The sequence below is a fragment of the Drosophila guanche genome, unplaced genomic scaffold (genome assembly GCF_900245975.1).
Source record: "Drosophila guanche unplaced genomic scaffold, DGUA_6, whole genome shotgun sequence".
In the NCBI taxonomy this organism is placed as follows: Eukaryota; Metazoa; Arthropoda; class Insecta; order Diptera; family Drosophilidae; genus Drosophila; species Drosophila guanche.
Window position 1 is genome coordinate 913,423 of NW_022995752.1, and position 24,993 is coordinate 938,415.

The 24,993-nt window shown below is 44.8% G+C and overlaps 9 protein-coding genes, 1 long non-coding RNA gene and 1 other non-coding gene across 19 annotated transcripts; 7 read left to right on the forward strand and 4 right to left on the reverse strand.

Moving 5' to 3' along the window:
- Positions 1–29: 29 nt before the first annotated feature.
- Positions 30–3,452, forward strand: LOC117588106 (SWI/SNF-related matrix-associated actin-dependent regulator of chromatin subfamily A containing DEAD/H box 1 homolog). The gene is made up of 8 exons (XM_034279177.1): positions 30–262; positions 322–482; positions 713–1,275; positions 1,337–1,669; positions 1,731–1,998; positions 2,063–2,209; positions 2,268–2,570; positions 2,635–3,452. The coding sequence occupies exons 1-8, from the start codon at positions 166–168 to the stop codon at positions 3,265–3,267; spliced, it is 2,505 nt and encodes an 834-aa protein (XP_034135068.1). The 5' UTR covers positions 30–165; the 3' UTR covers positions 3,268–3,452.
- Positions 3,453–4,108: 656 nt separating this feature from the next.
- LOC117587723 lies at positions 4,109–8,846 on the forward strand. 9 transcript variants are annotated; one of them, XM_034278634.1, is made up of 10 exons: positions 4,113–4,362; positions 5,142–5,370; positions 5,456–5,874; positions 6,265–6,673; positions 6,738–6,837; positions 7,332–7,455; positions 7,542–7,749; positions 7,813–8,295; positions 8,354–8,566; positions 8,619–8,846. In XM_034278634.1, the coding sequence occupies exons 4-10, from the start codon at positions 6,527–6,529 to the stop codon at positions 8,841–8,843; spliced, it is 1,500 nt and encodes a 499-aa protein (XP_034134525.1). In that variant the 5' UTR covers positions 4,113–4,362; positions 5,142–5,370; positions 5,456–5,874; positions 6,265–6,526; the 3' UTR covers positions 8,844–8,846. The 9 variants fall into 9 exon arrangements, with proteins under 9 accessions (XP_034134531.1, XP_034134525.1, XP_034134526.1 ...); XM_034278635.1 differs by having other exon boundaries at positions 5,461–5,874; XM_034278633.1 differs by having other exon boundaries at positions 4,113–4,425; positions 5,142–5,874.
- Positions 8,847–9,864: 1,018 nt separating this feature from the next.
- LOC117587822 (sorting nexin-17) lies at positions 9,865–11,950 on the reverse strand. The gene has a single exon (XM_034278780.1). The coding sequence runs from the start codon at positions 11,786–11,788 to the stop codon at positions 10,334–10,336; it is 1,455 nt and encodes a 484-aa protein (XP_034134671.1). The 5' UTR covers positions 11,789–11,950; the 3' UTR covers positions 9,865–10,333.
- Positions 11,951–12,736: 786 nt separating this feature from the next.
- LOC117587767 (40S ribosomal protein S2) lies at positions 12,737–14,069 on the forward strand. Its single transcript, XM_034278703.1, has 2 exons — positions 12,737–12,822; positions 13,202–14,069. Exon 2 carries the CDS (start codon positions 13,203–13,205, stop codon positions 14,007–14,009), a length of 807 nt encoding a protein of 268 aa, XP_034134594.1. The 5' UTR covers positions 12,737–12,822; position 13,202; the 3' UTR covers positions 14,010–14,069.
- An 8-nt stretch (positions 14,070–14,077) lies between these two features.
- LOC117587768 (rRNA-processing protein FCF1 homolog) lies at positions 14,078–14,884 on the reverse strand. The gene is made up of 2 exons (XM_034278704.1): positions 14,787–14,884; positions 14,078–14,729 (listed from the first exon to the last, which is right to left on the reverse strand). Exons 1-2 carry the CDS (start codon positions 14,787–14,789, stop codon positions 14,130–14,132), a joined length of 603 nt encoding a protein of 200 aa, XP_034134595.1. The 5' UTR covers positions 14,790–14,884; the 3' UTR covers positions 14,078–14,129.
- Positions 14,885–14,944: 60 nt separating this feature from the next.
- Positions 14,945–16,453, forward strand: LOC117587769. The gene is made up of 6 exons (XR_004574077.1): positions 14,945–15,050; positions 15,292–15,429; positions 15,594–15,647; positions 15,812–15,879; positions 16,074–16,136; positions 16,327–16,453. It is a non-coding gene; the product is annotated as an uncharacterized LOC117587769 (long non-coding RNA).
- Positions 15,096–15,213, forward strand: LOC117588251. Its single transcript, XR_004574118.1, has one exon. It is a non-coding gene; the product is annotated as a small nucleolar RNA Z5 (small nucleolar RNA).
- Positions 16,454–16,735: 282 nt separating the features above from the next.
- On the forward strand, positions 16,736–18,880 carry LOC117587696 (twinkle protein, mitochondrial). The gene is made up of 3 exons (XM_034278592.1): positions 16,736–17,083; positions 17,141–17,578; positions 17,641–18,880. Exons 1-3 carry the CDS (start codon positions 16,786–16,788, stop codon positions 18,756–18,758), a joined length of 1,854 nt encoding a protein of 617 aa, XP_034134483.1. The 5' UTR covers positions 16,736–16,785; the 3' UTR covers positions 18,759–18,880.
- On the reverse strand, positions 18,753–19,279 carry LOC117587699 (cysteine-rich PDZ-binding protein). Its single transcript, XM_034278596.1, has 2 exons — positions 19,064–19,279; positions 18,753–19,000 (listed from the first exon to the last, which is right to left on the reverse strand). The coding sequence occupies exons 1-2, from the start codon at positions 19,225–19,227 to the stop codon at positions 18,871–18,873; spliced, it is 294 nt and encodes a 97-aa protein (XP_034134487.1). The 5' UTR covers positions 19,228–19,279; the 3' UTR covers positions 18,753–18,870.
- Positions 19,280–19,300: 21 nt separating this feature from the next.
- Positions 19,301–20,038, forward strand: LOC117587698 (putative RNA polymerase II subunit B1 CTD phosphatase RPAP2 homolog). The gene is made up of 4 exons (XM_034278594.1): positions 19,301–19,399; positions 19,453–19,564; positions 19,624–19,721; positions 19,773–20,038. The coding sequence occupies exons 1-4, from the start codon at positions 19,374–19,376 to the stop codon at positions 19,963–19,965; spliced, it is 429 nt and encodes a 142-aa protein (XP_034134485.1). The 5' UTR covers positions 19,301–19,373; the 3' UTR covers positions 19,966–20,038.
- Positions 19,974–21,967, reverse strand: LOC117587697 (FK506-binding protein 59). Its single transcript, XM_034278593.1, has 8 exons — positions 21,722–21,967; positions 21,504–21,646; positions 21,322–21,442; positions 21,118–21,256; positions 20,705–21,062; positions 20,536–20,646; positions 20,337–20,474; positions 19,974–20,268 (listed from the first exon to the last, which is right to left on the reverse strand). Exons 1-8 carry the CDS (start codon positions 21,918–21,920, stop codon positions 20,155–20,157), a joined length of 1,323 nt encoding a protein of 440 aa, XP_034134484.1. The 5' UTR covers positions 21,921–21,967; the 3' UTR covers positions 19,974–20,154.
- Between the last annotated feature and the right edge of the window lie 3,026 nt (positions 21,968–24,993).

Sequence of the window (24,993 nt, forward strand, 5' to 3'; positions counted from 1 at the left end):
ATCGGCCTGTACTATCGGCGTGACTATCGTTTTCCGTGTAAACGCAAAGAAAAGCCAAAGGTGTAGGAAAATTATTTTCGCATATATGTTAATCGCGTATTTAGAAACGCATAATTGTGACTAAAAAGTAAACAAGCTGTCAGTTCGCTCCAGCCTTGCCCAAAGATGTCAGACAGCTCATCTACCAAATCGAGCCTGAGTGATTTGCGACAGTTTCGCATCAATAAAAATTCAGCCGTCTCCGCAGGCCAGGCAAAAACTGGTAACTGAGGTATTGACATTTCATGCGAAGGTGTTTCTAATTGTGACAACCCTTCCCAGAGAGAGTTCCTGGCAAGAAACGCATCCAGGTAATGGCAGACAGTGACAGCGACGGGGCCGACAGCCAAGTGACAAAGAAGACCAAGCTGGAGCTGACGGTGAAAGAAAAGGAGGAACGCTACATGGCAGCTGCGAAAATATCGCCGCAGTATGATACAATGGTACGTTCATTCATTCAGAACAGGTAGAAACTCTGTCGCGGGGAAGCGGGAAGCACGCGTCCCATACATATGTGTGCGCGGAACATGGCGATGTGATGTTCAGGGCCGGCGTACCAAAACAGCTGGCACGCACAGAGGCGTCACAAAAGGGGGATTACTGATATCGATAACCATTACTGCGAAAATCGATTTTGAGTCTGGTATAAGAATTGCATTCCCCGTTATTTCAGGCTGTTCAAGAATCTCTTTCGCGCTCAAACTGGGATGTGGCAGCCTCCATACGCTATCTCAGAGAGAATTGCAAGCCGAAAGGTCAAAATGGTCCCTTGGGCAGGCCCAAGCTGCAACCCAGCTCACGTTCCAGCAGGGCACCCACATGCTCGGACGGTGAATGCTCGGACGATGAAGATGTCAAGCAGTCTAAGGATCAGGTCTACGACAGTGATGACAGCGACACCGAGATGGCCACCAAGATGACTGGCCAGCGCAAGAAAGTGTTCCAGTTCATGAACGAGGCTACCATCATAGAGCTGCAGTCGGTGAAGACGCTCTCCGAGAAAAAGGCAACTTTGATAATTGAGCAGAGGCCATTCAGTGACTGGGCGGGGCTACGAAAGAAACTTGAGAGCATCCGCATGTCGGGCGATCTGCTCAACTATGCACAGGATCTGATCAACAAACAAAACACGGTGGCCACAATCTTAAACAAATGCAACAATATGGTAACGCGCTTGGAGAAGGCCATCTCTAATGGAGGTGGCATCGTAGACCAGCCAAAGATGCTGAGCAGCGGGTAAGCCAAGTCGAGGATAATCGTTAAAAAATGCTTAAATCTAAAATAATATCAATTTCAGAATGCAATTGGCCGACTATCAGATAATAGGCCTCAATTGGCTCACCGTGATGCACAAACAGGAGATGAACGGCATCCTGGCTGATGAAATGGGTCTGGGCAAGACCATACAGGTGATTGCCTTTCTGGCGTATCTAAAGGAGAACGGCCTCAGCAAGGCGGCCCACCTGATTGTGGTGCCCTCGTCCACGCTCGACAACTGGGAGGCTGAGATCGCGCGTTGGTGTCCCAGCCTGGTGGTGGAGAAGTATCATGGATCGCAGGACGAGCGGAGAAGGATGCGTGGACGGTATGCCAAAGATGGTTTCACTGGCTTCGATGTCCTGCTGACAACGTGAGTAGCAATCGAGTCGCTTGAGTCTTTCATCACACTAATTGCTGGCATTAATTAACAGCTATCATATCGTTGGATCCACGCCCGAGGAGAGGAAAATGTTCCGTGTGTGCAAGCTGGACTATGTCATCTTCGATGAAGCGCACATGCTGAAGAACATGACCACACAGCGGTATGCCAATCTCATAACCATCAATGCCAGAATGCGCATCCTGCTCACGGGCACACCACTGCAAAACAATCTGCTGGAGCTGATCTCCCTGTTGTGCTTTGTGATGCCAAAATTCTTTGCTAAGAGTATCGAGGACATCAAATCGTTGTTTGTCAAGGCAAGTCCCCACTGAAACCGACTTTTATGGGCAGCTAAAGAGGTTTTTGCTTTACTTTTTGCAGAAGGGCAAGACCGATGGCGACCAGGAGGAGGTGTCCCAGTTCCAGGAAACACAAATACAGCGAGCCAAGCGCATCATGAAGCCCTTTGTGCTCAGGCGCCTCAAAAAGGATGTCCTCAACAACCTGCCCAAGAAGCAAAGCATTGTGGTAAGCGGAAGGGTTAGGAATCTTACATACCAAAATTATCATTTCAATATGTTAATAGGAAAAAGTACCAATGAGCAGTCAACAGAGGGAGTACTACCACGAGCTAGTAGACTATTATTCCAATAACAAAGGCGTCGTATGCAGCAGCGGCGATCGTGCTGGCGTTGCCATTATGATGGAGATGCGTCGCTGTGCCAACCATCCGCTGCTAATGCGCCACTACTTTACCGATGAGGATTTGCGCGGCTTTGCCAAGCGACTGGCACGCGCCACAACCTACAAAAAGACCAACGAGCAGTACATATTCGAGGAGCTGGCTATTCTCTCGGACTTTCAGGTCTATCAGCTATGCAACAAGCATGTGAGTGCCCAAAGGAGACAATTTAAACATTCAAAAATTAATGAATCTCTCTTGCTTGGTAAAGGAAATGAACGATGTAAGAATTCCGGATGAATTGATATGCGATTCGGGAAAATTCGAGTACCTGGACTCGTTGCTGCCGAAGCTGAAGGAGGAGGGCCACAGGGTGCTGCTCTTCAGTCAGTTTACAATGATGCTGGACGTTGTGGAGGAGTATATGCGGATACGAAAGCATGGATTCTGCCGCCTGGATGGAGCCACCGCCGTGAAGGAGCGACAGGATCTCATCACGGACTTTAATGTGGATGACAACATCTTTGTGTTTCTGCTGTCCACAAAGGCGGGCGGCGTGGGCATCAACCTGACGGCTGCCGACACCTGCATCATTCACGACATTGACTTTAATCCGTACAACGACAAGCAGGCCGAGGATCGGTGTCATCGCATGGGCCAGCAGCGGCCAGTTACTATCTACCGCCTGGTGGCGGAGAGCACCATCGAGGAGGGCATTCTGCTGGCAGCCGAAGAGAAGCTAAAGCTGGAGAGGGAGATCACCTCCACCGAAAAGGGCGAGGGCGAGGTTCACGAGCAGCGATGCGTGGTCAAGCTACTAACCATGGCCCTGGGCCTCGACAAGGACCAGGAAGAGCAGCTATCCAACTCGCTTAACAACTCCCTTGCCACGCCCACGAAGTAGTTATCTATCTCCGCGCCCAATCTTCAATCCATAAAACATAATTTTTCATAGTTTTAAGCAACCAATAATTAGCATTGAATTGTAATTTCATCTGCATGGATAATTGTACGAGTAAATAAGTAACTCCCCAGAAAAGAATGCAACTGTCTAACCATTAAAAAATAATTCCATGATACGATATGTAAGCTAAGGCGTACAAATGTTTTCCATCGATTCGAAGACCTCTTCGGATTGCATTCATTTAGCATTGATTTTCATTTCTTTACTAAGTTTTAATGATTTGTTATAAGTATAAAGATCTATTGTGCATTGAAAACTAAACATACCCACAAACGGGTGGCTATTTGTTCGATGAGACGCTCTCTCTCTCTCTCTGCTTTGTTTGCGCTTCGCCCCATCGAGAGAAAGAGAGAGAGAGGAGCTTTCAGCCATGATGCAATTATATAGGGTGGTCCCGTCGGCAAAACGGCACCACTAAACATGCTGTCAATTAGTGCGAGTGAAAGGGTTCTGCGTGGTAAGTGTGGGTGAAACGAAAATAGAGTGTGCTGATTAACCCTTTGATGGCGTGGGGTTTAAAGTAGACTGTTGCAAGAAAAAGAGTTGCATTTTTCTTTTTTATAATTGCCTACTCGCAAATAAAAATGCATTATTTTTGTCTTTTACAATATATTGTAACTTTCTTGCTTTGTTAATATTTACGAACAATTTAAATTAAGCGGTTAGGCAGCCGACGGAACCACCTTATACAGTTGCTTCAGAGAGAGAGAGGAAGCTTTCGGTTGGCTTTTTTGCGCGGCGGGGCGATTCATAAACATTTTTCAGTCTTCAACTGATCGCTCGCGCCGATGATTTAATTTTTAAGTTTAAGCGCGTTACTCACATACATATACAAACATACTACTTGCGAAAACACACACACACACCCCCGACACGACGCACAGCGATAGATGGATAGTGGATAGAACCATACCATATCCATAGTGTACGACGATATATATTTACTTGGAGGAGTCTGACCAACGAACAGATGTGACCCCCCGAAAAACATAAACCAAAAACTCGAACAATTGCAGTAGTACGCGAAGCGGATCGGTACGAAACGGAACGGAGCAGGCAGCACACAGCTGAAGCAGATTCTATAATTAAACAAAAACAGTATGTGCCAGTGCCATCCGCAATCCAACTGTTTGGTTTTGGTCTCTGTCTCTATTCCACTCTAACGAATCGTCCGAAATCAGAATCGGAATCCGTTTGCTATTATGTGATGTGATTCATGCCGAGTACATAAGTTTTCCCTCGTCCCCATTCCCCAGGCCCGTTCATTGCTTTTTTTCGGCTTTTGCCGCTCCTCAAGCAAGCCGAAATCTATTTAAAAATAGACAAAAAAAAAGAAGGAAACTGTTTGTGAACGACGGAAATCATATTGCACACAAAATACTAAATAAATATCAGGCCAATAATAATAATAATGAAATAGATTCCCCAGTGTTTCGCGTCACACCCAGTTCTGAGTTTTTGGCTCTGGCGGAAACGGAAGAAACGCCAAAATGCATGCATATACCCATGTCTGTCTGTTTGTCCGTGGAAATACATACACAAATCATCCATCCGTCCGGTCATATAGTATAAATATAGATGCGACGATGGCAGTGGCACATGTGAGCGATTTTCGGCAATAGAGGAAGAAAGGTAGCGCGTGGAGAGAGCCAGACAATAAATAATAAAAACATTAAAAAGAATCTCTTTAAAGTAGCTTTTGGATGTTGTCATCCTATGAATTCTTATGACTCAAAATCATAATAAATGTACACAAATAATTAATAATTCCTCCCTCGCTCCATGTGTGTGTGTGTGTGTGTGTGTGTGTGTAGTGTCTAGTTGTGAGTAAGCCGAAGAATAAGAACTACAATATATAAAGCGAGCGATCTGCGATCTACATATAAAGAGAAACGAACGAAAATAACGCGAACAAAAACCAAACAAGCAAAAGAGGAAAACGCAATTACAGCACAGAACCAACAAGAGAGCTAGAGAGAGAGAGAGAACGGGCAGCACAAAGCAACAAACACAAAAAAAAACGCAGCCATAGATGCCCGCACGGTGCGTATACTCAATAAAGAAGCCGGAACACCGCCCGCTCTTCTGCATTGACTCATATCTTGCATACAACTCCTCTCTCTCTTAGAACAGCTGCTCCACCCTCAAACACACACACACACAAGCAAACAAGAGAGATACAAACAATTACAATTCACCCTCACCCACGATCGTGCATCTGTATCTTTGTTTGTGTTTTGTGCGAGAGATTCCATAGCTAGAAAAGAACTTGGATTCATATTTGGAATATCTCCGGGACTATTTACGGAATTATTACTTATGGCTTATGGCTTTGCGGCTGGACTTTGAGCGCGTGCCTGCCCAGCATAATTAAACGATAGACGAACCAACAGAAAGAGCGTATCTATGAAGTAGATAAATATCTTTATACGAACTAAAAATATAAATAATAAATAACTGCAGCAACAACAGCCAAGCAGCACTCGAATCGACGAACACATAAGCTCGAAAAACAATTGGAAGAAGCATAAAACTTTGCACAAAAAGGTAAGTGATTCACTCCCTACAATTCCAATCTTCGCATGGGGCTTGTGGCTCTTGAGAGAACACATAGTAGACATACGATATGTACATGGTTAGTACTCTACATCTGGGTGGGTAGCGCTTGGAGCTCTCACATTAGTTTTGCGGCTGATGTCATGGCTGCTGTGGAGCTGAAGTGCTCCGGCTTGAGCAGCAGCAAACCAGATGCAACTCCTACGCTCATCTATAAAGCCGGTTGGCGACTTCTCTGTCTCTCTCTTGGATAAACACTTCTCTGTACGAAGAGCTTGAGTATCTTTTTGATGTATTTCCTGAGTAGGTGAACATGTTTGTGGGGCTTGAGGCTTGGTCTTTCTGCAATCTTTCTGATCCACCACTTCATTCCATTTGCAGACCAAGCAATCTGACTCTGCAAACATTGTATTAAGAAGAGAGAAATTCAACTCCAACTCGAACAGAACAAAGGATCGGATCAGAGTGGAATCAACAACTATTGTGATATGTACAAATTTTTACTCAAATACTGAAAAAAACACACAACTAGAAACCTAGAACCCAAAGGTTCTAATTCCAAGGAATCCCAGTTGAAAATCAATTAACCAGTGGATATAATCTACCAAAGATTAGGCTAACAAAATATCAGATCAGCACAGTAATGGCCGAGAAAGTGGAACACTCACAGGCCAGCCTGAACAGTCAACAGAATGATGCTCGAAAGGTGCGCAAGTCGCCCGATTTTCAGCCCATGATGCCCGGCGTTATATCCAGAGAACGCAGCTTTGTGCGCACCTCGAATCAACAGGTGCGCTGTCACTTATCTCTCTCTACGGTTGTGGTGTTTACTTAAATGTTTCTTTCGCTCTCAGAATATCAACAAAAGGCGCAGTCTGGCCTTTAATGTGCCTGGAAATCAGCAATCGGGACAGATGCGGGGCAAGCCTGCTATGGATATATATCGACCGCCAAGTGAGTAATTCATTTCTTTACACTTTCCTGCTTAGCTAGCTTTGCGGAATACTTTAAGCTGTCTATGGAATTGTATTCCTCTACTACATTATAATATAAACTCGCTGGCATCGATAGAGATTAGATTACACGATTGTAAATTTACGCTTCAGTGCAGAGTACAGATATAAATGCTTTAAGAAGAGCTGCAAATATCATAGATTATACATGCTTGAAGTGAGGTTTCCACGGCATAATCTTTGTTAGTTTTCCCGGGGGAAATCCTCAGTCGCTTTCTTGTCTGCTTCGCTCGTTCAGCTGCAAGCTTTATACACAGCCTTACCAACTTATTTATTGAGAAAAATGTCTTTCTTTTCGATTCTTTTCATATGTCTCTCTGTCTCATACTCTATATACACTCAAAAAAAAATGTCCTGCCCCTCACATCATCATGCTATAAACTCTTGGTGTAAACTCCTTCCTACTCCTCCTCTGTATAAATGCCTCTGTCACAGATGTGCGCGGCGAAATGGCTGCAGGTGCAGGTGGTGCAGTGGCAGGTGCAAACAAACTGAATGTGAATGCCCAGGAGTTTACGATGACGGGCAACTGTTCGCCAACTGAGGCACTCAGTAATCGGTAAAGCAAAACCTTTTTAATGCCATCGTTTACCCCTCTTCCCATCTCCTTGCAGAGCTAAACTACAATCTACAACATTCTTCCAGTTCGTCGCTGATCTTCCCCACCAACGGACCCGGCCAGTACGTAAATGTGAACGTGAACCGAAGACAGGCTGGTCTCTCCCTTGGCAACATGCCCGGCGGCATGAAGGCCAGTCATCATCGCTCCATTTTGGTCACACATCCAATCAGTCCGCTGGTGGGTGGACAAATGCCTCTGATGAGCTCCCCATCCAGTGGCAATATATTACATGTGAGAAGGCGAAATAGAGGGTTAACTTCTCTTCAACTTACATTTTGTGTTTACTTATTGCAGACAACAAATCGTGTAAAGTTTGCCCCGGAGCCCAGAGGGCAGCAAAAGTCTTCGGCAAGCCACAACCAGCAGTTCCAGCCGAACTATGGACAGCCCTATCAGGGGAACAACCTCAACGGCTCCTTGGATCCCTATATGAACGGCAATGCCCTGCAACGCTCCAAGTCGCTGTCTTCGGCTGATGCTCTGACCCGTGGCATGGCCGGTCTGGGCCTGGGCCTGGGCAATGAGATGTCCGACATTGGAGGGTTTACGCCGGAGATCCAAGCTTTGATCGACACAGCTCTGGAAGATCCCAATCAGCTAAACTCGCGCTGCCTCATGGAGCTGACGTCGCAGTTCATTAAGCGGGCAGTGGAAAGCCGTCGCTTCGCCTTGCCCATCTCCCGTCTATGCCTCAATATCATAGCCAGGGAGCAGAAGGAGACCTTCCTGGAGGCGTTGCTCAATACGTGCCGTCAGTGGTACCAGGAGCGTGAGAAGGTAATCCATAAGGAAAGAGTATCCGATGCCTTAATCCATGATTTATTTCTTCCCTTAGCTTCTGTTTGCCATCCAAGGCATGAAGTCACCTTCCCGTGTTCGTTTCACGGCCTTCATGGCCTTCCTCACGGAGATGTTCTGCCAGTTGAAGCGTCGCCAAATCCAGCTGCGCACCCACCACGAGGGCACGCCGCCGCCATTGGTGCTGCTCAGTCTGCTGTCCAAGTGCTGCGAGGATTGTGTGCGTCCGCCGATTCGTTCGCTTTCAGAGGTGCGTTACCCTAGCTTAAATGATAAAATGATTGTTGATAATCTCATTCAAGGTTGAGTGCCTGTTCTATGTCCTCACCTGCATTGGCCAGGACGTGGAGCAGCAGCTGCCACAGCAGTTGGAGCTGCTCATGAGCCTCGTGCGCGATGCCTTTTTGAATGCGAGCGACTCGGCCGCTGCCATACGACGGACACTGCTGCAGCTCATCGAGCTAAAGGCCTCCCACTGGCAGCTGCCCGGCAACACAGTCCTCTACTACACCCACAACAACAACTAGACGGGAACAGCTGGTGTGGGATCCACAGCTGGGCAAGGGACTGGAATCCCAGAGGGTTGATCGGGCAATCGGGCAATCGCAAGACATTATCAGCTATCATTTTTGTTGTCGACTTGCATTTAGGCCTGCAAAACCTTCTGTTCTATTTATCTTACTCGTAACTCTTACCTAGGCATAAGCAAATATTTATTTTGGAACCAGCAATAGAGTGACACTAACCCCGACGGACTTCACTGCACTTCACTTTACACCAAGCCCCAGTGCCAAATGACTACCCAAGTCTCAGCGCTAATCTAAGGCTCAACCTTTTATGTGAATCCATATGTTTACATGTAATAAAATCACCGCTAGTCAAAAGTTTGGCTGTCTCTTCCTCTAGCATTTCCGCCGCCATTGTCACATGTGATGCCAACTATTCCCGTTACATTTTTTCTATGGGTAAACATGTGAGTAGTTTCATTATTATCATTATTATTCTCGGCGCAATTTCCTACTCGGTTTGGTTCATTTTGGCATCAGTAAGCTCAAACACAACATATTATTAGCACACAATAACCAAAACAAAGTGCAAGAAAGTATATTTGTAAATATGTTTTTGATGCGGATTTTGGTACATACCGGCACTGCTGTTAACTCGTTACTTTAAGCTTCTTTATTCGTTTATTTGAAGATATTTGGTGACTGCGGGGTGCAGCGAGGATGTGCTTCTGCGTCCAATTGTCGGTTGCGAGATTATTTATATCTGCCATTGCACTTTATTTTTAATCTCTTAATTTACGCGCGCGATTACTTCGTTGGATTATGATCAGTGTGACCGCAGATTCATCGATAAAATATACCGTCTAACCCTCAGAAATATACCTTCATATTCTCTTACAAAAATAGGGGTATTTCTTATCGATAAATGGAATTTGGCGGCAACATACCCATATTTTGAAAAGTACTATGCCTTATTGACACAATAATATAATGTTTCCCCCTTAAAAAACAAACCTTACACAGAAATAAAAGCACATAAACCTTACAGAGTAGTTATCAGTACATTTATTTTTCCAAATGCATAACGTATTTATTCTAAGAGTAAACATAAAAAAGATTCACAATATATTACAATAAGAGTGTTAAACAATAAGCAGGTTACAAATGTGTCCAAAAAAAAGAGTGTTCCATTTACACAGCATTAATAATAAACTCAACAAACATTTCTTAGAAATAATAAAGGTAAGAAAATGCTTTCCTGTTGAGCAGTCATCAAAATACATCACCGGTTCATCCATTTCCCTTGGGGGTTAGCCAAGCAGCAGCCGAGAATATAAAGTTTTATATACACGCAAAAATGACTAACTTTGTTAATTTAAATGTGCGGTTTCGATTTGTGTTGTGTTGTTAACAATTACAGTGGTTACAAAACATGCGGATATTTGTTATATTGTTTATATTCAAGAAAATTCAACTAGTTTGGCACCCATTAGTAGAGTTTGGCTAGCGCTTCAGAGATCATCATCACCGATACCCTCAAACGCTTCATTGGCCACATGTGCACCATCCTCGCCATCGTTGCGAAAGAATACAGCTCCAAAAGTGCGGGACGTCGTTAGTCTTTGCTGCTTCGATTTGGGTGTCAAGTCCTGAGCCAGAAACTTCACTGGCGGCGTTGTCATGGACGCTGTCGTTGAATACGATGTGGATGCACAGGTCGAGGTCGACGTTGATGATACCGAGCTGGGTGTGGATGCGGACGAAGTAGCTCCCGCATCCTGTTCGTCATCGCTACTCGGAGCTGGTTTCTCTCCTCCGCCGTGCAACAACTGATCCACCATTGCCTGCAGGCATACAGACATCAGCATGGCCTGGTCACTGCTGATGGTTATCCAGCGCAATGTTTGCTTCGCAATCAAATACTCAAATGCCAGCTGCAACTGGGAGGGCTCATGCCTCGACTCCAGTGCATTGTGCGTGACACTCACACGCCACGAGCGCATTCTGGTGACCCGAAACTTTGTCTCGTATATCTTGGCGCCGCGTGCCGTCCGTAGGCTGAGCTCCTTGTTGCCAATGCTGACCAAAGCGACTGTTTTCGGATCCGGATAGTCAACATTCGCCGCCTCAAACTGCAGGCAGCCGTAGGAGGGCAAGTCGCGCACTACGTTCATATATTCCAAGCAACGTCCTTGCATCTGAAGATGACTCAATTGACGACCCAGCCCAGGCGAGCAGATGACAACCCATTCTCTACTCACATCCGCCACGGTCTGATTGTACAGCAAGTTGAGGGCCACTTTATTCCCGTACAGCTTGGCATCCCAGCTCGAGTCCCAGTAGCACGTGCGTAGCAACAACTCACATGGCTGGGCATGGAGCTGCGTTATGTATGGCGACTCGAAGTCCATCAGGCGACGCACCAGAACCAGCTCATCAGACTCCCGCTTTTTGCGCATCAGGTACAGACAAAACAACTTCATCAGCTCTTCTGGCAGCTTCAGTTCGCGGCATACGCTCTTCAGCAGCAAACTGGCATTCTGCTGCACATTGCAATTAATCGGCAACTGGGCTCCATTCGGATTAGTGTACACCTCGACCTCAAGCTGCTTTTCCTCGCTGTCACTCGCCACATTGCCCTCGGCCAGTGCCGTGTCCAGCTGGGCACGCTGGAAGAACTGTTGTAGAAACGGCAAACGAGCAATCCGAGCATCCTGACCTATGATTTGCAGGTACTGCTCCAGGCCACTGCGTCTCGTCTCCAGCTGCCCATTGGTTAGCGGCAGAAACCTTTTTGGGGGAAACGGGGGCAAACTCAAACTCGAGCAATGCCGACGCATTTGTTCGTTTAAGGAATGTAACTGCTTGTAGCGCAGAAAACAATGATAGCTCCCATTTATATGTATATTATACACAGTGTACGTGGGCGAGCCCAGTTCCTGCGTGTCCGGTATGGAAAAATGCATGTTTGTAGGGTTTTACGGCATCGCCAGCCAACTTTTTACATGTTTATTGTTTCACGATTGATGTTTTATGGCATTTCAGCCCCGTTTTCTTTGTTTATGTACAATTAACAACTTTTTGCAGATTTTCTCGCTCTTTCAATACCGCGATGTCATACTATATGGTCACATTTCTTTTTGGTATTATATCGCTACAGCGAATTGGATGGTCGCACGACATATGGGCACATTGTTGCAATGGAATCATATAAGTGACTTGAATAAAAAGAAACATTAGAAATTGCTTTACAAACACAAATGTATTCAATATATTATATAAAGTATTATTATAAAGGAAAGTAATGGAGAGCAGAAATGAGTCGGAGGCGTTAAATATATCGATATTTTCCTTAGATCGAGCTCATATTTGAAACCCAAAAATTAGTCCGGGAGGGTGAGTGCTGCCCTAATTCCTTTGTTGTCAAGGTAGGCAAGTAGGTAAAAAAGGACGAACTTTTCTAAGCTCCCACCTTTTTCGCACCTGTTGAGGAAATCCTTAGTAGGACGTGATGGTTTTAGTTCAAATATCAATATCGTATAGTTTACATATATTTACATACTGAAGACAAAGCTCCCTTGCTTCCAGAAGGGGTGATTTGGATGAAAAATTAAAATACAAATTTGTCAAACTACTAGCTTGCAAATACTTTCACCACTGAAACAATCGTCTAATCCGATTGAGGAATCAATTTGGCTTATTATAATACTCCTTTTTATTGGATTACATGCCTTTATGTAATCCAATAAAAAGGAGTATTATAATAAGCCAAATTGATTCCTCAATCGGATTAGACGATTGTTTCAGTGGTGAAAGTATTTGCAAGCTAGTAATATCAAATGGAACATCAAAATCAAGGAATATGATTTAAGAGTACGGTATATTTACAGTATATTTTTAAAATGAGAAAGTATATTTTAGAGGGTCCACAGTCACACTTTTTCTAGTTCTCGGTCATTTCGTTTTTTCTCTCACCCCCGAACACATTTAATATACACATGTAAGCTGAAATTAATGATAATTTTGTTTAAAATGGCTTAAAATACATTGAAATTTGTGTGTATGCCTACGCAAATACTTGTGACATGTTCCGTTCGTGCCAAATACAAAAGATTCGATTGTAATTTAGAGTAAAACATAACCCACGTGAATCCACGTGTTTCAAAATGGCGATGCCAGACACGGTACTCATGAAAAAAAGTATTAGCAGTGCGTAAATGATGATTCTTTCAATTACCTTTTGCGGTTTCCACCAGAAAGCGTTTTGCTTAAAGATGGCCTTAGGAGTCTGATCCAAGCACACATAATTAAAGAATGACATTGATTTTGGTAACAACTTTTATGGGCTAACGAAATATTGGTTATTCTTTTGATTACAGAATGGCGGACGCAGCTCCAGCCCGTGGTGGATTCCGTGGCGGTTTTGGCTCTCGTGGGGGTCGTGGTGGACGCGGTCGTGGTCGTGGACGTGGCGCCCGTGGCCGTGGTGGCAAGGAGGACTCCAAGGAGTGGGTGCCAGTCACCAAGCTAGGTCGCCTGGTGCGCGAAGGCAAGATCAAGTCCCTGGAGGAGATCTACCTGTACTCGTTGCCCATCAAAGAGTTCGAGATCATCGACTTCTTCCTGGGCTCGTCTCTGCGTGATGAGGTGCTGAAGATCATGCCTGTGCAGAAGCAGACCCGTGCCGGTCAGCGTACCCGCTTCAAGGCCTTCGTTGCCATCGGCGACAACAACGGTCACATTGGCCTGGGTGTCAAGTGCAGCAAGGAAGTTGCCACCGCCATTCGTGGCGCCATCATTCTCGCCAAGCTGTCCGTCGTGCCCGTGCGTCGTGGCTACTGGGGCAACAAGATCGGCAAGCCCCACACCGTGCCCTGCAAGGTTACTGGCAAGTGCGGCTCCGTCTCAGTGCGTCTGATTCCCGCTCCCCGCGGTACTGGCATTGTCTCGGCTCCCGTCCCCAAGAAGCTGTTGACCATGGCTGGTATTGAGGATTGCTACACCTCGGCCCGTGGCTCCACCGGTACCCTGGGTAACTTCGCAAAGGCCACCTATGCTGCCATTGCCAAGACCTACGCTTACCTCACTCCAGACTTGTGGAAGGAGATGCCTCTGGGCTCTACCCCCTACCAGGCATACTCTGACTTCTTGTCCAAGCCCACAGCCCGTCTGCACGCTGATGCCTAGACTCGTCAGACAAGAGCAAACCAATGGTTTTAAATAAACTCAATGACATAAAAATACAAACTATGCTGTTTTTCATTTCTTAAAGTAGATTTTTTATTTTAAACTAAAGCTAAAAGGGGATTATGCCTTCACGCCATACGCCTCTGGCATCCTTTCTATGGCGTACTTATGGGCTGCCACATACATAATTGGCACTCCTGGTATTTTGCGTATGCGGTTCTTAAGATCCTTGTCGTTGGTAGCCACTATGTAACACTTGTGCTGGCGCACACGTTCGATGATGCAGTCATCGGCGTAGGTGCCCTTGTGCAGGCAGGGCAGACGCTCGAAGCGCGGATCTGATATGATGCGCAGGGCCAGCTTGTACTTGTTTCCCAGTTTCTCCAATTCTGCGCGCACACAGTCCGAAATGTAGGGTATGCATTTGGCATATAAACAATCCATCATGCCCTGCACAATGTCCAGTTTGCTCTTAATGCTAAAGTTGATGAAATTGGTATCCAAGACTATGTGGTAGGGAGGCCCCAACTGGGTGTTGTACTGGAAAAACAGCGCAGAGCTCTGCTGAGTGGCTTCATGCACTTTCACCTGGTGCGGGTCCTCGGCCTTCTTTCGCTTTTCCCGAAGTTGCTCCTTCAGACGCGAGTCTGTGGGCTTCATCAGGCGTTTCAGCTGTGCGTTGCGCTGTTTCTTCACCTTCTGGGTTTTCTTTTGCTTGCCCTGGGGGAAGAATACATCTCTTACTAGGGGACACATTTAATGCAATTATTTATTTACCATTTTAGGGTATTTTCAGTTTAAAATCAAATTAAAAAGGCGCACGTGTAAAAAAAACTATTTTGGTCATCAGCTGTTTTTCCCGACTAGTATCGATACAAACATTTCCCCACAAAGCAACGCTGAAATATACCGAAGATCATGAAATCAACTCTGCGGAGTATCGATACAAGTTAGATGCACTGCTGTTCCGCCATTTTCGTTCTACATTTCCACGTGCGCCCGGATGTGGCTTCACTTTTCTTCAACAACTCCAGCAAAATGGTAAGCGAAAATAACTTAGTGAAAGAATTTAAACAAACTTAGTGCCACAAAATGATGAAACTGATGACGAGACTGAAAGAACATTTTTCTCGGCCTAACGTTGTATCTTTCAATGTTTCGCTGAACCATATTTGTTCATTAAAGATTATTCGGCAATCTGATGGCATTTAATTTCATTTTTCTTGCTGTGTGATCTTTGATTGACTGCTTTTCTAATGGAAAACATGTATTTGGTTTGCAGGGATAGAAGCCAGATATTTTGGTGTAACTTTGAACAATTAACGCCATGTGAGTGCGTGCACAAGGCCCTGCGGACATGCGGAGGCTGATGAGACACCTCTGCCGATCAGCCCATGTGAGACTCCTGTGGACATTGAAGGTAAGGGCAACTTTTTGCAATGCAGTTTATTTATTGTGATGAACTTTTACACAGACCTGTACTGAATAGACTCATGCGGAAAAATGTAAACTGATTTAGCATTGCAAAAAACGTGATTTTCTGTATGAATTCTGGCATTAATGAGCTTTTTCCTTTTTTTGTAGGTTATGTCGAACCATGTGGACGCTGTACATTAGTGGAAAAGTCTCTGTAACAAGGTAAGGCATTAAATTTAGAGAAAATTAAAGAAACGTGATGAATTTTTACACAGACCTGTACTAAGATCATCGTGCAGAGAAAATGTAACCTGATTAAAATATCAGCAAATTAAAAGCTTAAATATTTGGTTCGGATTTTCATTAATAAATATACCTAATTTCAGATATCGAACTCTGCTGTGAGGTTATGATTCTGATGGCTACTCCAGGCGGCATGGTACTCCAAACCAAGGTAATATTTTCTCCCATTTCACATGGATTATTCGTAGCAGCTTAAATGATGATTACCTTAAATACCTTTTGCGGTTTCCACCAGAAAGCCTCGGCTTAATGATGGGCTTAGGTGTCTGATTAAGCATTTCTATACGAATAAATATTGTACCCGGTCTTTGATTATACAAACTAATCCGTTTCTTTATTTTGCAGCATTTTGGCATACCTCTTGGTCATCTGACTACAGAATCTGTAATCCCCCAACCTATGCAAAAGGTAATTATTAATAGCTGTTTACGTACTATTACATTTGTTTAAATGATGATTACCTTAAATACCTTTTGCGGTTTCCACCAGAAAGTTTCGGCTTAATGATGGGCTTAGGTGTCTGATTAACAATCTTTACTCAAATATTTAAAATGCATTTACCACGTTGATAACTAATACGTTCCTTGTTTAATTTCAGAATATCACTATTATTTTGTGGCTTCAACTGTATGGCGTACAGCACTTGAACAGTGCTTCGCTGTATTCCATCAATTGTCCTCCTATTTAATACAAAATAAAGTATCCAATGAAATACAAAATATAAAGAAGTACAGCATTCTTTGATAATGGGGATTGGGAAATTCGGGGATTGTTTTTAGGAGCGAGTCTGTCCTGAAATATTTTCTTGTGTGTGGAATCTACGAGGTTGTAAAGGTGCGCTATCTGGTCTTTCAAAAGTAGCCGCGCTCGATAACGATAGTTTACCACAAGAAGAGTTGCATCGGACTATTAATCTAATGCGAAATAAAGCTGATTTCATACAAATGCTAATCATGAAATTTATTATTTAATTGTTGGTAGTACACGGCCAATACAGTAATGGCTTTCATCACCTCAAATCATCACTGTTACGCAGTGTTGATCGATAACATGTACGATGAGACGCGCCGGTTTAATTAAACCGCTGTTGCGCATAAATAACCACAAATCCAGAGTCTGGAAGGAAAACTATGCAACGCACATAGACACAGACTACGCGGAGTGCCTACTGGATCCCAAGGAGTATTTGGACTTTAAGAGACAACTGCGACAGATCAGTGTACATCCAAAGGATGGACACACGTGCTTACAATTGGAGTGCCGGCTGTGTGAACGTAACAGGCAGCCGGCTGCAGCACAGACAAGAGGCGGCACCGCCGAGCAAGGGCTGCTGGCTTACGTAAACAAGCGGACGGGTGTGTAATGGAGGGGATTTCCTTCAGCACACAGTGTTTATGTATTTCTCTTTGTAGGTGCCTTCATTTGCCCAAACTGTGATTTGAAAACCTCGCTGGCCAATGCTCTGGCGGCTTATCAGGTCCCCACGCCAGCCGGTTACCAGCGTCCCCCACAGAAAAAGCCCGTCTATGAAACGCGTTTTCCCAACCTAATAGATGTGACGCCAGAAGCATGTGATGCCCTTGGAATCAAGGGCTTGAAGGAGTCGCAGTTGAATGCCATTGGAGCCCAATTTGAGCCGGAACAGAATCTGCTGCACTTCAAGCTACGGAATGCAGCGCAGCAGGTGGTCGGCGAAAAGGTGCTGCATTTAAGCGACCGACATGAGGAGACCTTTCAGGGGACCACCATTTCGGGGTTGCTGGTTCATGGTACGGGGAACAAGAGCAAAGCGGTTCTAGTCAGCAATTTGATCGACTTTATTGTCCTCTCCAGCCAAAACCTCGAAACGCGTACGTGCAAACCGCCTTAACTGCGATTCACAAAGCTCACAAAATGCGATTTTCCCTTTCAGATTGCATTGTCTGCCTGCCGTACGAGCTGAAGATGCTGCCGCAGGAATGCCTGCCTGGATTGGAGCGATTCAAGGAGCTGGTCTTTTGGCTGCACTACGATAGCAGTCACAACTGGGATGCCGCCCGAGCATTTGCCCAAAAGATTGATGAAAAACGCTGCCTGCTCATTAGACCCACAGAAACGGAACCAGCGCCCCACCTGGCACTGCGCCGTCGTCTCAACCTCCGCCACATACTGCTCAAGGCCACGCCGGTGCGCCACAAGGCCATCACCACATTTGGTGCGATGAAGAACGACATACTCAGCGAGCTGCAGAACATTGAAAAGGTGAACGGCGTCAAGTGGAAGCGTTTCCCAGTGCTGAACAAGTTGCTCAAGGGCCACCGCAGGGGAGAGCTGACCATTCTGACAGGACCCACGGGCAGCGGGAAGACAACCTTCATGAGCGAGTACTCTCTCGATCTGGCCATGCAGGGTGTTTCCACGCTCTGGGGCTCCTTCGAGATTCGCAATACCCGTCTGGCGGCTACGCTGCTGCGACAATATGTGGGCTACCCCTTGGACAATAAGCTGCAAGAGTTTCATCACTGGGCAACGGAGTTTGAGCGCATGCCGCTCTACTTTATGACCTTCCACGGCCAGCAGCCGCTGAAGCCAGTGCTGGAGGCCATCGAGCACGCGTCATACGTGCACGACGTGATGCATGTGATAATTGACAACCTTCAGTTCATGATGGGAGTCTCATCGATGCGCGGCGACAAGTTCTGGGAGCAGGATGCCATCATTGCAGCCTTTCGCAGCTTCGCCACCAAGCACAATGTTCACGTAACGCTGGTCATGCATCCGCGCAAGGAGCGCCAGGAGGATGACCTCACCACGAGCTCCGTCTTTGGCACTGCCAAAGCTACACAGGAGGCGGACAATGTGCTCATCATTCAGGACAAGCGATTGACATCGGTGCGGGGCAAAAAGTATTTGCAGATAGCCAAGAATCGCTACAGCGGTGATCTGGGCATCATGCCGCTCGAGTTCGACAAGGAGGCGCTAAGCTACTCCTCACAGATCCAAAATGCCAAGCGGCGAAAGGAGAAGGTAGAGCCAGCGACGGAGGCCTGACGTAACTATTTTTGCATTTGTTGATACTATTATCTGATATAATTATTATGTTGTCTGTAACTAAGCTAGTCTTAAGTATAAACCCCTTGCTGCCGTGAGGCCATGGACTGCATCACGTTGAACTCTGCTTGTAGTTCTTTGTGTTTAGGATCTTCTTGCCGCACATGGCGCATATGGCTTTTTTGTAGGCGCACGCTTGGCAATAGTGGGCTCCCATCTGGTGGACCTTTTGTCGGCAAATGCTGAAATGGGAAGCAATCTCATCAGTGGTCTGGAATCCCAGGCAAAGTCTGTTTGTTTCTTACCGGCAAGGTGCCAGGGTCGTGCCCATGGGACTGAATCGGTCCCGGGCCGAGGATAGCGCTTTGTTTTCATTTATCTTGCGTCCACCTGCTGGGGCAGTGCTAGTTTTCCAGGGATTTGGGGCCGAGACTTTTGTCAGCTTCGCCTCGCACTTTTCGCAAACCATTTTTGTTTGTTTTTCATCAATTTGTTTTGTTCTTACAAACCATCGGTACAATCGATTGTGCCATCGATAGTGCTATCAATAGTGCAACCGATAGCGGCATCTGTTTGGCCGCGTAGGTAATATTTATAAAAAACAATGCAGCAAAGATGACAGAAAAGAATGAACAATTACGGTAAGCTAGTGGACTCTTAAATGCACTATTCTAAACCATTCCACCCTTTGCAGAGCACAGCTTATCGCGGCGGTAGTGAAAAAGCGGGCCGCAATTGCGCGGGCTCAGGAAATTGTTGTGAGACTCTTAGAGCCTAGCATAGCTGAGGCTGAATTTCTGGCCATGGTATTTGCATGGCTTTTAATGGTATCTAAGATTTAGTTAACATTTCCTCCTATCCCCAGCTCTGGGAAATCGCACCCCACAATTATATCGACGTTGTGGACGAGCGGGAAATCAGCAAAAACTGCGGCTACCCGCTCTGTTCCAACGCGTTAGAGAAGTAAGTGGACGCTGCAAAAGGTGGCTGACGGACTAACCGAATTACTTGCAGTGTACCCAAACAGAAGTACCAAATCAGCGCAACGCGAAACAAGGTATACGATCTCACAGAGCGGAAGAAATTCTGCTCCGGCTATTGTTTCCGTGCCTCGGAGTATATCAAGGCCCAGGTGCCGACTTTGCCGCTGTGGCTGCGCGACAGGGAGCCACGGCCGAGCTTCCAGCTGCTGCCGCGAGACAAATGAGAAAAGTAAACGGGTTTCAATGCTATTTATATTTTTTTTTCATATAATGAAGTACCATTTTTGCATGTTAAATATTTAGCTTAAATTTTGTTTCGATTTTCGATGTGGAAATAATTAAGGGCCGGCTCACTCGACCATTAAGGAGTAGTACTTAAACTGCTAAACAATTGATCATCTTTGTCCTCTCGACTAGATCATAATTATATTGTCGCGTTCTAGCGTTAGATCAGCCTCGCGTTTGGCATCCTCCTCCGACCATTCTCCGCATTTGCTGAGCACATCTGTTTCCCGTGGTGGTTCGGTCTTCGAAAGACAAGAGAGTTGAGGGGGATGAAAAAATCACCTATGACTCGTTGATAGGCATATTATACCTCTTTTTCGTTGGCCGCCAGTTTCGTGAACATATTGGCGTACAGCTTCTTCTCCTTGTCCTTTGTCTCCTTGATCTTCTGCTTGCAGATGACCACGTGATTGGCAGCGGCCTTGTTGCCAGGCTCCAATTGAATGACCTAACCAAACAATCTTTCATTTAGCATGCGCAAATTGTCTCTCTATGATGTGATGTCAAACCTTTTGGAAGTCCTCCAGGGCATCTTCCAGCTCATTGATGATCAGATTGCATTGCCCGCGACGATAGAGGGCCTTCACATTGTTGGCCTCCAGGGCGAGCACAGCATTGCACTAAAGAAAATTAAAAAAATGTAAATGGTTGATGTGCGCCTGGCCTATGAGTACCTACCTCTGTCTTGGCCTCGAAGTGATCGTTGGACTTCTGGTGGCACAGGGCAATGTTGCTGTGTGTGGCCACTTTTAGCTTCTTTACCTCCTCGTTGGTGTCGGCGCTGTTGGGTAACAGATTCTTGCACTTGGTGTACATCTTGATGGCCAGGCCCCAGTTCTCCTTCTTGAAGTAATTGGTGCCCTTCTCCTTGTACACCTTGGCCTCATCAATGCGCTCAGTGTCGCTAAGCTTCCACTCCTCCAGACCCTTGCCGCAGTCGATAAGCTTCACCTTGTACTCGACTGTGGCATTGGGTGGAATCTTAAATGCCTCATTGCCGGTGCCGCCAAATGCATACGTTGGTTTAATTTTGATTCTAATGGAAAATCGATTTTTGAATGGATCCCCGTGTCCGTGTCAATATTCTTTACCTTGAAGTCTCTCCTATGTTCATCTTCTCCAGGGCAATCTCAACGCCATCCACAAGACCGATGGCACTGCCCTCGCCATAGTCAAACTCCACTTCACGATCCTCAAACACTCTTCCCTCGAATGTACCAGAAATGTGGGCTGCAAGTCACAGACCCCGATTGCGGTTAAGCCAACCACAGAAACTAGATAATCCCCCGACTTACCCTTGACGAAGGCGCCATCGCTAGGAGACCGCTTCTTATCGCTAGGCTCCAGAATGATGCGGTCAATGCTTCCGTCTTGGTTTGGGCTCAGGTCCTCGCCCTTCCACCCCAGCATTTCCAGCTGCAAAACATGAATTTAGATATGGAGAACTGCACTGGCTAAGCATTAGTCTCTATCGTACCTCAAAAATCAGGGTAGAGTCTGGCGGAATGGTGGGCGGACTGCCGGCAGCACCATAGGCATAGTTGGGAGCACATGTCAGGAAGCAGCGCTCCCCCAGCTTCATGGTGGCCACTCCTATGTCGAAGGCTTTAATGACGCGACCTAAGATAAGGGAACAGAACGAAAAAGAAAATTCCAGAAACTGCGTCGTCTTTGGCCTCATGTCTCATGTCTCACCTTTGCCGAGTGCAAATTCAAAGGGCTCATTGCGGCTCACGCTGGAATCGAACTCAGTGCCATCGACCAGACGGCCGGTATAGTGCATGGAGACGGTGCATCCACTGTGTGGAGTCTCGGTGCCGGTACCCTCTTTGAGGATTTCCTTGAGCACGCCACCATCTCCAGACAGGTCGATTTTTTTCGTTTCTTCCGGCATTTTGTTTAGGCTTCTATGAATTTTGCACTTTTTGTTGTTGTTTTTTTTTTTGTAATTAATCGCTACCGCGTAGATGGATGGTCGCACGATGTGGCTGTCGATATTTTTATATTCGGTGTTTTCGTCGATATTTGTTAAAGAGTCTTGCTATCGATGATTGGTGATGGGGGCAGCAATGTTCTTATAATTTAAACAATATGATGCTTCGCAAATTTTGGTGTTTCTGGCTTTGAACAGTCTGATTAACAGTCTATTTATGACCTTTATGTTTTTTGCACTCCAGTCGAGAGCCCAGTGCCATGGTTTGACTGGAATTTCATTGTAAATTGACGCAAAATAAATTCCTTTGGTTTTTGATATTTCCTTGTACTCATTGTTCCATTCCGTCTGAACTTTTATTTTAACTCTTCTTATTACTTCATCGAATGTTAGGGGTAAATTAAATAGTTTACCTACATTAGTGGCTGATTTGGCTAGTATATCAGTCTTTTCATTAATGGCAATGTTCTTGTGACCGGGTATCCAGTGCACAATAAAGTTACTCGTGAAGGAATTGTCCATGTTGAGGTGGGTTTCGTCTGTTGGCTTCATTGTAATTGTCGAAAAGATCACTATATTCTTGGTACACAGCTGTGTAGGCAGTCTTTGCAGTGGATTTAATAACATCATTGTACAAGGTCGGGTTTAGAGACTTTACTTTCAGTAGTTCTCTGACTGTGAGAATTGTAGCTCTATGTTTGGGAGGTAAAATACCAGCCAGCCTCACTGCTAATAGTGTCATGATTACCAACCATCACCTTATTTTAGCAAATTTGTAAATTGTATCTTTCCTTCCTCTCTTGTATCATATTTAATTATATTTCTTCCTTTTCCATTATAAGCACTTAATTCTTAATTGAAAATACATAAATAAATATATTTTATAAACCATACATTGTGTATAGCCCAATATTAATAAAGTTTATTTTCTATTTAGTTGTTCTCATTAGCTGTTCAAACTCCCTACGCAAAGGAAAAGAGCTTTCAAAACTCCCTCAATACAGTAAAAAAGCTTTCATGATGCGAAACCTGTACCAAAAACTAAGGTGTCGACAACAGGTAAATACTTCACAAAAATTCCAATGGCGCCAGGTCAATTTTAATCCTACGGGAAGTTCTCCAGGGAAATCCTCTCCTGTGTCTAAACGGTAAGGGAAATCCTCTCCTGTGCAAATGCCTCATTCCACTATCGGTCGAATCGGTACTATCGATGGTTGGACACTATCGAACTGGCTCACTATCGATAGTTGCAAAAAGTAGGCCTGGCCCCGCATTCCATAGGGAATGGGATCTTATCAGATCACCGAATTGGGATCTGATTGGATCATATTTATAGCCAGAATGAAAAAATTGATTTGCAATGGCTAAACCCACCCCGTCCCGCAGCTTATATTTTTTTTTTTGCACATTCTCTCTGCCGTGACATTCCAGTGTGTGGGTCTAGGGGAGGGGGTCGAGCTAAAGGAGCATGTTGGCGTGAGAAGTGACGTAGATGTAGATGTTAATGAAAGATGAAGGAAAAATTTAAAATTTAAAATCTGAAAAAAAACGCTAAGGTACAGATGTTATACTGAGTACCGGGTATAAAAGTTGTGACGCGTAAGAAGCGTCTCACACGTCCCTTCTCGTTCCTTTTTCGACTGGAACTTGCATACTCGAACTAGAACACCATGTTCAGCACATTAAATGACTTAGGAGTCCTCTTTGATCACAAGCTATTGATATCCATTTTGTCCTAGCGTTTATTAGACGTAAAAATGGGTAAGGATAAAAAGTTTTTTATGCAGTAATCCAAAAACAAGAGCAGAGCTCTACAAATTGGCATGAATGTTCTTTAGAATAAAGTAGAATTTCGGAAAAAAAATTAGTCTTTTGGACCCTGTCTACCTCCCGCCCCCATACGAACTGGAACCCATTTAGGTCGGATGTATTATATAAAAATCTATCCAACAGATTAATTATGATAAAAGATCTTTTAAAACATTTTAGAACTTGAAAACATATATTTAGTTGACTAATTGAATGATTGTTTGGTTAAAAGTAATTAGATTGAAATCACTCCAACGTGAGCAACGTTGTTGCTCCAGACCTCCAGAAGTGCTGCATGAGTGAACTCATAAGCATCTGCAAACGTTAAATTTTTCCGAAAATGGGCAAAAACGGGCAAAAAGCATTAATAATTGGTTAATAACATGTAACGTGAATCTCTGTGCATTACATTTAAACTTTGAAATCGAGCTACAATTAATGCTGCAAGTTGCTTAAGTCAAAGCATCTCAAAATCATTCGACTTTGAAAGCGCCCAAAATGTGTATGGTATTCAATAAAAATCTTCTAAACCCAGTTTTATTCCATCTTGATATTCCGGAATCAGAAAATTTAAGTCACATTCAAACATTTTACCTAAAAAATATTACATTAATGCCAAAAGTTCGGGCTTTTTACCCATAGTGCAAGGGTACGAAATGTTGCTTATTCCATGGAAAATGTTGGGGAACAGTGCTGCCTAGTATTCGCAGCATGCTGCTCACTTCTCTCAGCATGCTGCTAATATACATATGTATACTATCGGGTGTCGGCCACTCCAGCTATAAATGAACCAGTTTTCAGATTTAAATGAACCACCACAACCGAGGACCTGGAAATTGAAGCGCGCCCCCTTTTTTAAATTCGAATTTTAAATCAAAATAGAGAGTTGAAATAGTCTGACAATTCACTTCAATTCATTTCCCGTTGTGTCCTTTTGTCTAATCCATTTTCCATCAATTACCTATTAATGCAATTAAAATTAGACACTTTATTGAGATTGCATTGACCTGCACTTCCCACAAACCTTAATTCAACCTGTGCCCCCGAGGCTTCAGGTACATATTTATGTATGTTTATATACATTTATAAATATGTGTGTGCAGCATGCATCAAATATAATCCTCATCCATTCCGTTGGTGTTCTGTTTGATTATTTTGCCCTTGGCTTTCACAGAGCCAATTTCCAAGTTCCATTTTGAAGTCCGGCAAAAACAAGAGCCAAATA

Bases quoted from the DNA above. Each gene is read 5' to 3' on its own strand.
- LOC117587699 (XM_034278596.1), bottom strand. From the start codon at position 19,227: ATGGTTTGCGAAAAGTGCGAGGCGAAGCTGACAAAAGTCTCGGCCCCA. The intron at 19,001-19,063 runs GTAAGAAACAAA...TTCCCATTTCAG, and splicing joins ACGACCCTGGCACCTTGCCG to CATTTGCCGACAAAAGGTCC.
- LOC117587698 (XM_034278594.1), top strand. From the start codon at position 19,374: ATGACAGAAAAGAATGAACAATTACG. The intron at 19,400-19,452 runs GTAAGCTAGTGG...CACCCTTTGCAG, and splicing joins GAAAAGAATGAACAATTACG to AGCACAGCTTATCGCGGCGG. The intron at 19,722-19,772 runs GTAAGTGGACGC...AATTACTTGCAG, and splicing joins TGTTCCAACGCGTTAGAGAA to TGTACCCAAACAGAAGTACC.
- LOC117587697 (XM_034278593.1), bottom strand. From the start codon at position 21,920: ATGCCGGAAGAAACGAAAAAAATCGACCTGTCTGGAGATGGTGGCGTG. The intron at 21,647-21,721 runs GTGAGACATGAG...CCCTTATCTTAG, and splicing joins TGAATTTGCACTCGGCAAAG to GTCGCGTCATTAAAGCCTTC. The intron at 21,257-21,321 runs GTAAGTCGGGGG...TGTGACTTGCAG, and splicing joins CGATGGCGCCTTCGTCAAGG to CCCACATTTCTGGTACATTC.
- LOC117588106 (XM_034279177.1), top strand. From the start codon at position 166: ATGTCAGACAGCTCATCTACCAAATCGAGCCTGAGTGATTTGCGACAG. The intron at 263-321 runs GTAACTGAGGTA...AACCCTTCCCAG, and splicing joins CGCAGGCCAGGCAAAAACTG to AGAGAGTTCCTGGCAAGAAA. The intron at 2,571-2,634 runs GTGAGTGCCCAA...TGCTTGGTAAAG, and splicing joins ATCAGCTATGCAACAAGCAT to GAAATGAACGATGTAAGAAT.
- LOC117587696 (XM_034278592.1), top strand. From the start codon at position 16,786: ATGAGACGCGCCGGTTTAATTAAACCGCTGTTGCGCATAAATAACCAC. The intron at 17,084-17,140 runs GTGTGTAATGGA...TTCTCTTTGTAG, and splicing joins TTACGTAAACAAGCGGACGG to GTGCCTTCATTTGCCCAAAC. The intron at 17,579-17,640 runs GTACGTGCAAAC...TTTCCCTTTCAG, and splicing joins CAGCCAAAACCTCGAAACGC to ATTGCATTGTCTGCCTGCCG.
- LOC117587767 (XM_034278703.1), top strand. From the start codon at position 13,203: ATGGCGGACGCAGCTCCAGCCCGTGGTGGATTCCGTGGCGGTTTTGGC.
- LOC117587723 (XM_034278633.1), top strand. From the start codon at position 6,527: ATGGCCGAGAAAGTGGAACACTCACAGGCCAGCCTGAACAGTCAACAG. The intron at 6,838-7,331 runs GTGAGTAATTCA...CCTCTGTCACAG, and splicing joins GGATATATATCGACCGCCAA to ATGTGCGCGGCGAAATGGCT. The intron at 7,456-7,541 runs GTAAAGCAAAAC...ACATTCTTCCAG, and splicing joins ACTGAGGCACTCAGTAATCG to TTCGTCGCTGATCTTCCCCA.
- LOC117587822 (XM_034278780.1), bottom strand. From the start codon at position 11,788: ATGCATTTTTCCATACCGGACACGCAGGAACTGGGCTCGCCCACGTAC.